This window comes from Melanerpes formicivorus, unplaced genomic scaffold (genome assembly GCF_026170545.1).
Source record: "Melanerpes formicivorus ecotype bairdi unplaced genomic scaffold, bMelFor1.0.p_v2 SCAF_92, whole genome shotgun sequence".
Classification (NCBI taxonomy): domain Eukaryota; kingdom Metazoa; phylum Chordata; class Aves; order Piciformes; family Picidae; genus Melanerpes; species Melanerpes formicivorus.
The window spans coordinates 2,559,711-2,572,775 of NW_027142444.1; the positions used below are offsets into that span (position 1 = coordinate 2,559,711).

Here is a 13,065-nt window from a genome sequence, read left to right on the forward strand (position 1 = left end):
CCCAGGTGGCTTTGGAATCACTCCAGACTCCACAGAATCACAGAGCTGTTGGCCTTTAAGCTCAGCCAGTCCAACCATCAGCCCCAGCCCCACCAAGGCCATCCAACCACGGCCCCAAGTGCCACAGCCACAGCTTTCTGGAACCCCTCCAGGGCTGGGGACTCCAGCACCTCCCTGGGCCCCCCCTGGCCGTTGAGGGCTTCCTGGTTGTTCATACCTGACTCCCAAAAACTTGGGCTGCTCTCCAGGGGCTGAGGTCTCTGTCTCCATCTTCAGGCTGTCAATGTGAGCGATGGAGATGACAGTGGCAGCCACGTACCAGGGCAGGCCCATGAAGGAGCAAACAATCATCAGAATGGCCACCCAGAACAGATCCAGATGGTAGCCAGCACCTTTCTGGGAAGGAAGACAGACAGCCTTCAGCCTCAGCAGCCTGACACACCTCCAGGACAGCCAAGGGCTGTAGCCTGGGGGTTGAGGCACACCAAACGAGCAGCTTCTCCTCCCACCACATCTCCTGGCCCACAGAAACTGCCACAAGGAGGCACAGAGCAGGACAAAATGCTCCTTAAAAGGGTGAAGGAGCTGTTCCAGCAGGGAGAAGAGGTGAGGGGCCCAGCTCTGGCAGCTGTGAGAGCAAAGGGATGAAGGGAGCAGAGGAGAAGAGCAGGCTTGCAGCAGCCCAAGCAGCCTGTGCCCACTGCAAGGCTGAGGTGGTGCAAGCCAAGCCTTGCAGTGCCCCAAGGGCCTTGCACAGAGGCACAGCAGCTCAGGAGGTGAAGATGATCAGAGAGCTCCACCTGCACCAAAACATACTTCCTAGAGTCATAGCATTGCTTTGGGCTGGGAAAGCCCTCAGAGCAGTCCAGCTCTCAACCCTCCTCCAACCCTGACCACTCTTTGGTGCCTTGAGGAGAGCTGAACTCTGAGGGCATGCTGAGGATTCAGCTGAGCAGCTCAGCTTGCCTTCCTGGCTGTCCAGGTTGACTTGAGGGATTGCTGCCAGCAAACAGAACACTGAGGGGCTGCAGGGTGTCCAGAGAAGGGCAACAGAGCTGGGGAAGGGCCTGGAGAACAGGGCTGGCTGTGCACCCTGCCACAGCCCCCAGGGCAGCCCTGCCCCTGCTGCTGCTGCCACACAGGCAGAGGCAGGCACCTTCTGCAGGGAAGAGAGGGTAGAGTCATGGGGTGGTTGGGGCTGGGAAAGCCCTCTGAGGTCATCCAGTCCAGCCAGCAACCCAACCATGGCCACCAAACCATGGCCCCAAGTGCCATGGCCACAGGGTCCTGGAACCCCTCCAGGGATGGGGATTCCACCACCTCTTCCAACCCCTGACCACTCTTGCAGCAAAGGAATTGTTCCTCATCTCCCACCTAAGCCTCCCCTGGCACCATTTCAGGCCATTGCCTCTCCTTCTATGCCCTGAGTCCAGGGAGGTGAGACCAAGCCCCACCTGGCTCCAAGCTCAGCCTCCCCCAGGGCCCTCAGCTGCCTCTCCCCAGCCCTGTTCTCCAGCCCTGTTCTCCAGCCTCCTTTCAGGGAGCTGCAGAGGGCACTGAGGTCTCCCCTCAGCCTTCAGAGGAGATTCACCTTTGTCCCACTCCTGCTGTGCTTGATTTTCTTGGGCAGCCCACAGGCCCTGGACCTCTTGGTGACCCAGCAGGGAAAGCAACCCAGGCTTGTCTTGAATAGTCCTCACTGTGCTCCTCCCAGCTGTGCTGCTTGCTTTGGCTGGCCAGCAGGGGTGGGATGGGCACCCACTGACACCCTGCCCCTGCTTCAGCATCAAAAACAACAGCCCCATCCTTCCCTTGGCCTCTTCTCCATGGAGGAAGAGCAGTGCTCTACCCCAGGGAGCAGACACTGCTGTGCAGAACCAGCAGTGGCCTTGCTGAGGGCTCCCCAGCCCTGCCACAGGCCCTCCTCCAGCTCCAGCACACCTCCTGCCCCCAGGCAAGGCATGAAGCACACCCACCTTGAGCTTGTGCTCCTTCCTGTTGACAATGACAGCTGTGATCTGCTGGTCCATGAAGATGAGGATGGTCACCAGGAGTGCAGGGATGGCTGCTGCCAGGTACACCCACCAGGGGTTCCCCCCAAAAGGGGGGATAAACCAACCCCTCTCAGGACTGGTTGGCTTTTGAGGAGCAAGGAGGAGAGAAGCTGGTGTTAGAGGTGGGGGCTAGGAGCCATGGCATCCCCCACAGGCTGCCACCTTCCAGCAGTGGGGCTGCTGGGAGACACTGGGGGCTTCATCCTGCCCATGAACTGTAGCCCCAGGGGCTTCAAAGCATGGAGGCAGGAGAGAAATCATCCATTTGGGACATAAATCACAGAAGTGCCAGGGCTGGAAGGGAGCTCAAGGCTCAGCCAGCCCCAACCCCCTGCCATGGGCAGGGACACCTCACACCACAGCAGGTTGCTCACAGCCACCTCCAGCCTGGCTGCAAACACCTCCAGGCAGGAGGCTTCCACCACCTCCCTGGGCAGCCTGTGCCAGGCTCTCACCACCCTCCTGGGGAACAACTTCTTCCTCACAGCCAAGCTCAATCTCCCCACTTATAGTCCTGCTCCATCCCCCCCAGTCCTATCCCTCCCTGACACCTTCCAAAGTCCCTCCCCAGCTTTCCTGGAGCCCCCTGCAGCTCCTGGAAGGCCACTGAGCACAGAACCATCTCCTGCAATGATCTTGGCCTTGTCCTGGCTCAGAGCATGGATAGCTCAGGCATGCACAGGCTCAGCTGTTAAGCTTCCACTGCATTACTGCCTGCTGGAGTTCACCTGACTGGAGTTCATCACCAGCCCAATTAAAAGTGCTCCAAACCAGCACACCAGCCAGCCAAGAGGCTCCCAGCAGGGATCAGAGCTGGGGCCCAGGGTGGCCTGGCTGCTCTGCTGCTGTGAGGGTGGGTGAAGGGAGCCTCTGCCAAGGGCCAGCCTGGCAAGCTGGCACAGACCTACCTTGAATTCACTTGGCACGATGAGTTTTGGGGTGTCCACACCTACCAGGGCATCTATGCCACAGAAAATCAGGATGGACAAGATAATGGCAAAGTCACTGATCAGCTTCCTGGCCTGAAAGAGAAGGGGGAGGTCAGAACCATGGGATCAGCCAGGTTGGGAAAGACCTCAGAGATCATCAAGTCCAACTTATCACCCAACACCTCCTGACAGCTAAGCCAGGGCTCCAAGTGCCACATCCAAGCCCCTCTTGAACACCCCCAGGGATGAGGACTCCACCACCTCCCCTGGGCAGCACATCCCAAGCCCTGAGCACCCTTTAGTGGCTTGAGGAGAGCTGAACAAACCCTGTGAGGAGAGGCTGAGGGAGCTGGGGGTGTTCAGTCTGGAGGAGAGGAGGCTGAGGGGAGACCTTATGGCTCTCTACAGCTCCCTGAAAGAAGGTTGGAATGAGGAGGGCTTGGGCTCTTCTCCCCAGTCTCAAGGGATAGGAGGAGAGGGAATGGCCTCAAAATGTGCCAGGGGAGGCTTATGTTGGAGAGGAGGGAAAATGTCTTGGCTGCAGGAGTGGTCAGGGGTTGGGAGAGGCTGCCCAGGGAGGTGGTGGAGTCCCCAGCCCTGGTTCCAGAAAGCTGTGGCCCTGGCACCTGTGGCCATGGTGGTGCAGGGCAGAAGGTTGGACTGGATGACCTCAGAGGGCTTCTCCAACAGAAACCATTCCATGCCTGCTGCCATTTGCCTACACAGCCCCTGGCTCCTGCCTGGGAGCCATGAAAGCCTCAAAGGAAGCAGGAAAGCAAGCTCCAGGAAAGCCAAACTGCTTTTGCCAAGAGCCCCCCAGGGGAGGGCTTCCAGGCAGCCTCACTGCTGGTGACAGCAGCCAACAGCCCCCAGCTGGCTGTGGAGCCTTAGAGACTTCACAGCCTGCACTGGGTTGGAAGGGAGCCTCCAAGGTCCTCTTGGCCAACCCCTCTGCAGCCAGCAGGGATCATCAGGCTGCCCAGGGCCAGCCTGCAGGCACCTCTGGGCTCCTCCTGCTTGGTTTAGCTCCCCAGCTGAAGTCACCCTGGCAGGTGTGTGTGAGCTGGTGGCTTCCAGCTCTACCAAAGCCTTTTTTTACCACCCTCCATCTCCAAGGGACCTGCTCCCTGTGGCTGGCACTGTGTCAGGCAGGGATTTCTCCTGCAGGGCTGTTTGCTGCTGCTCCTCTGTGGTACAGTTGAACCTCTTTGCTTTTTAATGAAAAGGAAGCAAATTCCATCCAGGCTGGAATGCAGCTCAGGGGATCTGCAGCCATGGGAACCCAGGGGCAACAACAGCTCTGAGCAGAGCTCACAGCCACAGACCAGCACAACAAGTCCAGCCCAGCCCAGTCCACCTTTGGGGTCTGAGCAGTGGCAGCCTGAAGTTGTCATCCTCATGGAATCACACAATCAGCAGGGCTGGAAGAGACCTCTGAGCTCAGCCAGCCCAACCTTCAACCCAGCCCCACCATGGCCCCAGGGTTCTTGAACACCTCCAGGGATGAGGACTCCACCACCTCCCCTGGGCAGCACATCCCAACCCCTGACCACCCTTTAGTGGCTTGAGGAGAGTTGACCAAACCCTATGAGGAGAGGCTGAGGGAGCTGGGGGTGTTCAGTCTGGAGGAGAGGAGGCTGAGGGGAGACCTCATTGCTCTCTGCAGCTCCCTGAGAGGAGGCTGGAATGAGCTGGGGCTTGGTCTCTTCTCCCTACTCTCAGGTGAAGGAAGGAGAGGCAATGGCCTGAAACTGTGCCAGGGGAGGGTTAGGATGGAGATGAGGAACAATTTCTTTGCTGTAAGAGTGGTCAGGGGTTGGAAGAGGCTGCCCAGGGAGGTGGTGGAGTCCCCATCCCTGGAGGGGTTCCAGAACCCTGTGGCCATGGCACTTGGGGCCATGGTTTGGTGGCCATGGTGGGGTTGGGTTGCTGGCTGGACTGGATGACCTCAGAGGGCTTTCCCAGCCCCAACCACCCCATGACTCTACCCTCTCTTCCCTGCAGAAGGTGCCTGCCTCTGCCTGTGTGGCAGCAGCAGCAGGGGCAGGGCTGCCCTGGGGGCTGTGGCAGGGTGCACAGCCAGCTGCTGGGGTGCAGGAAGATACTCACAGTGGTGGGGAAGTAGCGACTGGTCTTGAACTTCTTCAGGGCCATGGAGCAGGTGTAAGTGCCAAAGAAGAGGATGAAGGACATGAGGGTGATGTCAGGGACATAGTGGCAGTTGTTGCCCACCAGCTGCCCCCCATATTTCAAGCACTCCTTGGCTGTCAGAGAGGACCAAGCGATGGTGGAGTTGTACTGCAGGGCAAGGAGAGACAGAGTCACACAGCTGCCAGGGCTGGAAGGGAGCTCAAGGCTCAGCCAGCCCCAACCCCCCTGCCATGGGCAGGGACACCTCACACCACAGCAGGTTGCTCACAGCCACATCCAGCCTGGCTGCAAACACCTCCAGGCAGGAGGCTGCCACCACCTCCCTGGGCAGCCTGTGCCAGGCTCTCACCACCCTCATGGGGAACAACTTCTTCCTCACAGCCAATCTCAATCTCCCCACTTCTAGTTTTGCTCCATCCCCCCCAGTCCTATCCCTCCCTGACACCCTCCAAAGTTCCTCCCCAGCTTTATTGCAGCCTCCTTCAGATCCTGGAAGGCCACAATGAGGTCTCCTGGGAGCCTTCTCCTCTCCAGCCTGCACAACCCCAACTCTCTCAGGCTGTGCTCACAGCAGAGCAGCTCCAGCCCTCTGCTCATCCTTCTGGCCCTGCTCTGGACACCTTCCAGCACCTCCAGAGCCTTCCTGGCACAGAGGCTCCAGAGCTGGCCCCAGAGCTGCAGCTGTGGTCTCAGCAGAGTGGAGCAGAGGGGCAGAATCCCCTCCCTGGCCCTGCTGGCCACACTTCTCTTGCTGCAGCCCAGGCTCTGCTTGGCTCTCTGGGCTGCAAGTGCTCCCTGCTGGCTCCTGCTGAGCTTCTCCTCCCCCAGCACCCCCAGGTCCTGTCCTTCAGGGCTGCTCTCAAGCAGCCAGTCCCTGCCCAGCCTCTAGCAGTGCCTGGGATTGCCCTGACCCAGCTGCAGGACCTTGCCCTTGCTCTTGTTGAACCTCACGAGGTTTTCATGGGCTCAGCTCTGCAGCCTGCCCAGCTCCCTCTGGATGGATACCTTCCCTCCAGCCTGCCCAGCTCCCTCTGGCTGGATCCCTTCCCTCCAGCCTGTCTGCTGCACCACACACTTGGTGCCATGAGGGCATGGTGGCCACAACAGCCCTCTGCCATGCCAGCCCTGGCCTCCTCAGCACCCAAAGCTCACCAAGGGACTGTGTGAGCTGTGGAAAAGACAGCTCCAGGAAAATGAAAGAAGGGGGTGGCAAAAGGACCTTCCCAAGGGCATGGTGGCCACAAGGTCCCTCTGCCATCCCAGCCCTGGGTGCAAGGATTTGGGTCACAGCTTCCCAAGGTGACCCCAGGGAGTCAGCATGAGGGTTTCCTTCATGTGACCCACTCCTGCTCGACTGGCAGGGCCCAGCAGCAGCTCCTGGCACCTGGGAGACTTCAAGAGCACGCAGGCCCTGCCCTGCTGAGGAGCACTCACCAGCTCAGAGGAGTAGGAGTAGGGCAGCTCAGCGGCCGAGGGCACCGTGGTCCCGTTGAACAAGGAGCCATTGACTGCAAGAGAGGACAGAGAGGGGCATGCCAAGAGCCTGGAGCCAGGAAAGGAAAGGGATGTCGACCCCTGCAGCCTTCCTGACCCCCATCAACCTGCCTGCAGCCTCTGCTCAAGTGAGGCAAGTCCCAGGTGCTGCTTCAGAGTGACTCAAAAGAACCACAGAAATGGTTTGGCTTGGAAAGGTCCTCAAAGATCATCCAGTTCCAACCCCCTGCCATGCAGAGGGACCCCTCCCACCAGGCCTTGTCTCCTAGCATCTCTGTGGCCCTTAGCTCTGAAGGACATTCCTCTGGGAGGTCTGGGAAGGGGCAGGAGTGGTGGCTCAGGTCGCTCCTGCCCTGTTTGGTGCTGCTGTGGAGCTGGGTTTGCTGAGGGTGGTGCCCAAACATGGGTGGCTTCCATCTCCTGGGGGAGTGGAAAAGCACCAACAGCTCCTTGCTGGAGCATGAGGGAGCTCAGCCCTGCCTGGCACTGGAGTGTGGGCTGCCAGGCAGCCAGAGCCAGCAGACCTCCAAGGCCTGGCAGCACAACCAGGAACAAGGGCTTGCAAGAGCTCAAAGGCAAACAGAAGCTCTTTGCCTCGGCCCAGCTGGGAAGCTGTGACCACTCCTAGGATCCTGCAAACAATGAGGAGTGAGTAAGGAGCTTGGTTGGGGCTCAAAGTAAACTTGAGGCTCTCTCAGGGTGAGCTGGCCAACAAGAGAGAGCTTCTGGCTGCTGGTTGTGCCTGGCAGCTGGGTGCTTGTGGTGGTGATGAAACCTGGGAGCTCTGCAAGCTCTGGGAGCTGGGTTTAGTTCTGCTCCATCTGAAGGGCGATGGAGGGGCTCCATGTCCTCTAGAAGATGGCAGGGCAGAGGCAGAGCACCATCCTTGTGCTCCTGGGGGGTCTGCCTTGGGGTGACAGCACTCTGGAGGTTGGAAGAGACCTTTGAGATCTTCAACCTTGGAAAAGCAGGAAGAAATCCCTGCCAGTGGGGGTGGGGAGGCACTGGCACAGGCTGCCCAGGAGGGTTGTGGATGCCCTCTCCCTGGAGGTGTTCAGGGATAGCCTGGATGAGGCAACCTGGGCTGGTGGGAGGTGTCCCTGCTGGACCTGGCTGATCTTTGAGGTCCCTTCCAAGGCCTGTAGCACTGCCTGGGGTGGTTGTGGCCAATGTGCAGAGCCTGGCACTTGGATGGGCTCAGCCTCAGGCCCCCGGGCTCTGCCCAGCCCGAGCCAGCCTCTCACCTGGGTCCAATGGCTCGCAGGCACAAGAGTAGTGTGTGATGTAGTCCACCTTGAAGTGGGAGTTGATTGGGTAATGGTCTGCCAGCTTGAGCATCTTCTTGAAAGCATCATAGATGAAGATGAAGCTGATGAGGGAGGAGAAGCCCTCCTCGGTGAAGCGGGTGAAGTACTTGACCAGGAAGCTGGCGTCGGTGGCCACCAGGATCAGGCACTGCAGCGCTGACCAGAGCCCAATCCACAGGCGGAACTCCAGGTAGTCGAAGTCGTTGTCCCTGCAGGGGGACGGGGGGAGGGCAGGGAGAGGATGGGCTGAGGCACAGCCACAGCTGCTCCTGGCCCCCCACCCGTGCCCCCCGGGACCGGGAGCTGCCTGCCCAGGGAGCCCGCGGGGCCCTGCAGGCATTCAGGCACTGCCCGGGGGAGGTGTCCTGAGAGCAAGGGAAGAACAAGGGGGGACAAGAGCAGGAGGGAGGAGAGGCAGCAGCAGGAGAGGAGAGGAGAGGAGAGAGGAGAGGCAGCAGCAGGAGAGGAGAGGAGAGAGGAGAGGCAGCAGCAGGAGAGGAGAGAGGAGAGGCAGCAGCAGGAGAGGAGAGGAGAGAGGAGAGGCAGCAGCAGGAGAGGAGAGGAGAGAGGAGAGGCAGCAGCAGGAGAGAGGAGAGGAGAGAGGAGAGGCAGCAGCAGGAGAGAGGAGAGGCAGCAGCAGGAGAGAGGAGAGGCAGCAGCAGGAGAGAGGAGAGGCAGCAGCAGGAGAGAGGAGAGGCAGCAGCAGGAGAGAGGAGAGGCAGCAGCAGGAGAGAGGAGAGAAGAGAAGCAGCAGCAGGAGAGAGGAGAGAAGAGAAGCAGCAGCAGGAGAGAGGAGAGAAGAGAAGCAGCAGCAGGAGAGAGGAGAGAAGAGAAGCAGCAGCAGGAGAGAGGAGAGAAGAGAAGCAGCAGCAGCAGAGGAGGGGGAGAGGCAGCAGCAGAGAACCAAAGCAGCAGCAGGAGAGAGGAGAGAAGAGAAGCAGCAGCAGGAGAGAGGAGAGAAGAGAAGCAGCAGCAGGAGAGAGGAGAGAAGAGAAGCAGCAGCAGGAGAGAGGAGAGAAGAGAAGCAGCAGCAGCAGAGGAGGGGGAGAGGCAGCAGCAGAGAACCAAAGCAGCAGCAGGAAAAGTCCCTAGAAGCCTGGCTGGGTCCTGGAGGCTTTTCCAGAACTCTCTGCAGCCAGGGAGTCAGACTTTAAATGATGTGGCAGCTGGGGATGCTCTCTAATTGTGCTCCCAGCAGGGCCCAGGCTGCTGTCAACATCAACAACCACAAACTGGATGCCAAAGAATAATAAAGATCACAGCCCTGGCTTCCCATTTCCTTCTGAGAGAGGCTCCCTGGCAAAGCCCTGGCCTCCTGCTCTGGCAGTGCTTAGGACAATGGCTTTTGGCACCACCTCCTTTCTCAGGGGTAAAAATAGCCTTCAGCTTCTCCTTCCCCAAACACCCCCCCCAAAAAAGTGATGTTTTCCCATCTTGCTTTTCCCCTGCTGTGTGCTGCCCCTCTTCATGGAATCAGTGAGGTTGGAAAAGACCTCAGAGATCAGCAAGTCCAACCTGGCACCCAACACCTCATGGCTACTAAACCCTGGCTCCAAGGGCCACATCCAATCCCCTCTTGAACACCTCCAGGGATGGGGACTCCACCACCCCCCTGGGCTCTGCCCTGCCTGCAAGCAGCTCCAGCACAGCCACTCCTGGTTGCCAGCCTTTTGACTGGAGCAGGTTGCCCAGGGAGCTCCTGGATGCCCCTTCCCTGGGGGGGCTCAAGGTCCTGAGCAGCCTGGGCTGGTGGGAGGTGTCCCTGCCCATGGCAAGGGGTTGGGACTGGATGAGCTTGAAGGTCCCTTCCAACCCAAGCCATCCTATGGATCTATCAATCATCAGCTCAGTGCTTCCACCCTGTCCCCTGTTCCACCTCTGCTCTGCTCTATCACTCCCTGACAGCCCAGAAAAGCTCAGTGCAGGGTGACCACACCTGGCTGGGGAGATGGACCTCACCCTCCCTGACTTCTTGTGTCTGAGGAAGGGACTTCCCACAAGGGCTTGTAGTGAGAGGATGAGAGGGAATGAATGGGAGGTTGAGGAGGGCAGATTGGGGCTGGAGATGAGGGAGAAGCTCTTAGCATTGAGGGTGGGGAGACACTGAACAGGCTGCCCAGGGAGGCTGGGGATGTCCTCTCCCTGGAGGTGTTCAAGGAAGGCCTGGATGTGGCACTTGGAGCCACAGTTTGGTTGATTAGATGGTGTTGGGTGAGAGGTTGGACTTGATGATCTCTGAGGTCTTTTCCAACCTGGTTGATTCTATGATTAAGCAGCCTGGGCTGGTGGGAGGTGTCCCTGCCCATGGCAGGGGGTTGGGACTGGATGAGCTTGAAGGTCCCTTCCAACCCAACCCACCCTATGGATCTATCAATCATCAGCTCAGTGCTTCCACCCTGTCCCCTCTTCCACCTCTGCTGCTCTGCCCTGCCCTGCCCATGCTGAGCTCCCTGCTTTGGGTTTCTCCTGGGGCTGGTGTGGAGCAGAATGCCCATCAGGATTTGATTCCCTGTGACTCCTGGGCAGGCTCTCAGCTCTGGCTTGTGCTGCACATTTGGCCTTGTGATGATGGAGCTCAGGAGGCACCTTCCAGCTCCTCACTGCCTGTCTGTGGACAGCCCACTTGCAGGGGGAGGTGAGGATGACCTTCTCCTCAGCTTGGCATGAGCAGAGCTGTGTCTGACAGCAGAGTGCAGTGTGAGGTCATGCAGGCTTCAAACCCAACAGCACTGCCTAGAAAAGAGCTCCAAGCTGGGCAGAGCAGCAGCAGAATCAGACCCTGCCATGACTAGTGCCAAGGGTGTGCACAGAGTCCTACAATGGGTTGGGTTGGAAGGGACCTTCAAGCTCATCCAGTTCCAACCCCCTGCCATGGGCAGGGACACCTCCCAGCAGCCCAGGTCACTCCAGGCCTCACCCAGCCTGGCCTGGAACACCTCCAGGGAAGGGACATCCACAGCCTCCCTGGGCAACCTGTGCCAGTGTCTCCCCACCCTCATTGTCATCAACTTCTTCCTCATCTCCAGTCTCAATCTCCCCTCTCCCAGCTCAAAGCCATTGTCCTCATCCTGTCACTCCCAGCCCTTGTCAAAAGTCCCTCCCCAGCTCTTCTGGAGCCCCTTCAGGTACTGCAAGGCTGCTCTGAGGTCTCCCTGCAGCCTTCTCTTCTCCAGGCTGAACAAACTCAACTCTTTCAGCCCCTGCAGACCACCTGCACCAGGGGGGCCCTGCAGACCACCTGCACCAGGAGCCCAGCTGTGTGTGAGAGGTGCCATGGAAGGCCACTTGTCTGCCTGAGCAGGAGCTCTGCAGCTCCAGAGGCCTCTCCACCCTGTGTGTGGCCTTCTCAGCAGAGCCCTGGTGCCATCTTCTCCATTATTTCTGCCTAGCTCCCCGTGGAGATTCACCATCACGAGGAAGGAGACACAATTAAAGGCACTCACCCCCCACCATGGCTCCTGCCTGAGTGCCAGCCACAGCCACCTCCAGCTGAATAATTCAAGAGGCCACCTCTAAAAATAGCCACCAGTGGCCCAGGAGGGCTTGGGGTGGGGGTTGCTGGAGAGCCTCAAAGCATCTCCTGGCAAATGAAGGGGTTTGGGGTGGGGTGCTGGAGAGCCTCAAAGGATCTCCTGGCAAACCAAAGGGTTTGAGGTGGGTTTGTGCAACCCAAAATGATCTCCTGGCAAGACACCATCCCAAAATCCAGGGGGTTGGGGTGGTCTCTGTGTCATCTAAAATGATCTCCTGGCAAATGAAGGCATTTGGGGTGGGTTCTGGGGAGCCTAAAATGATCTCCTGGCCAACCAAGGGGTTTGAGGTGGGTTTGTGCAACCCAAAATGATCTCCTGGCAAGACACCATCCCAAAATCCAGGGGGTTGGGGTGGTCTCTGTGTCATCTCAAGTGATCTCCTTGCAAAGGAAGGCATTTGGGGTGGCTGCTGGAGAACCCAGAATGATCTGCTGGCCAACCAAGGGCTTTGGGGTGGGGTTTGTGCACTCTAAAATGATCTCCTGGCAAATCAAGGAGGCCTTGAGGTGTTTTCTGTGTCATCTCAAATCATCTCCTGGCAAACCAAGAGGTTTGGGGTGGGGTTTGTGCAGTCTCAAATGATCTCCTGGCAAACCAAGGAGGTTTTGGGGTGGTCTCTGTGTCATCTCAAGTGATCTCCTTGCAAATGAAGTCATTTGGGGTGGCTGCTGGAGAACATAGAATGATCTCCTGGCAAACCAAGGAGGCTTTGGGGTGTTCTCTGTGTCATTTCAAATGATCTCCTGGCAAACCAAGGGGTTTGGGGTGGGATTTGTGCAACCCAAAATGATCTCCTGGCATGACACCATCCCAAAGTCAAGGGGCTGGGGGTGGTCTCTGTGTCATCTACAGATGACCTCCCTGCAGACCACAGAATGGGACTGTCTCTGGCAGCCAGGGCAAGCCCTGCAGCAGCTGGGCAGGAAGAGCACAGTGCCTGCAAACAGCTCATCAAGGACAAGGCTGGGCCCAGGAGCCCCCCCTGGAGACCCTGGGGTGATCCCTGATGTGGATGCAGCCTCCCCAGAGGTGCAAGGAGATGTTTCACTTCCCCTGCCCAGCCTGCCATCAGTGGGAGGCATCCCCCCCTGCTCCTCCAGCCCCACACTTACTTGCTGAAGTTGAAGAGGAGCCTTTCAAAGACCAGGACAGGTCCTGTGCTGCTCAGGATGGTGAGTGGCTGGCCAGCAAAAAGGCAGAAGATGGCACCAGTGACTGCTGTGCCCAGGAAGCTCTCCAGCACACCCTGGGGAGACAGGGGACACAAGTCACCTCTCCTGCACCTCCCTTTCCTCCAGCACTGGGGCAAGGAAACAGGGGAATAAGGATCAGGGCCCAGCCATGTGCTGTAAGCTGCCCTGGCCAGGAGCAGCTCCTGCCCTCTCCTGCACAGTCCTGAGTGACTCTGAGTGGTGTGGCACAGCCACCTGGGACCACAGAGCTGTGGAGGTTGGAAGAGACCTCTGAGATCAGCAGTCCAACCTCTCACCCAGAGCTCACAGCCCCAGCAGCACTGCTGCTGAGCCACTGCCACTGCCCCACAGCCCTCAGCTCCACATCCACACCTCTGACATCCCTCCAGGGATGGGGACCCCAC

At 58.8% G+C, this 13,065-nt stretch overlaps 1 protein-coding gene across 4 annotated transcripts in view; it reads right to left on the bottom strand.

Annotated features, from left to right (window-relative positions):
• The window catches only part of LOC137455149 (electrogenic sodium bicarbonate cotransporter 1), a 57,233-nt gene that overhangs the window by 17,574 nt on the left and 26,594 nt on the right, over nt 1-13,065 (bottom strand). For all 4 annotated transcript variants that reach the window (XM_068165716.1, XM_068165715.1, XM_068165717.1 and 1 more), the window contains 7 exons: nt 12,581-12,714; nt 7,873-8,144; nt 6,569-6,642; nt 5,093-5,281; nt 2,963-3,076; nt 1,977-2,138; nt 218-396 (listed from right to left, as the gene is read on the bottom strand). In XM_068165716.1, coding sequence (XP_068021817.1) covers nt 218-396; nt 1,977-2,138; nt 2,963-3,076; nt 5,093-5,281; nt 6,569-6,642; nt 7,873-8,144; nt 12,581-12,714 — 1,124 coding nt within the window. The remainder of the gene's footprint in view (nt 1-217; nt 397-1,976; nt 2,139-2,962; nt 3,077-5,092; nt 5,282-6,568; nt 6,643-7,872; nt 8,145-12,580; nt 12,715-13,065) is intronic.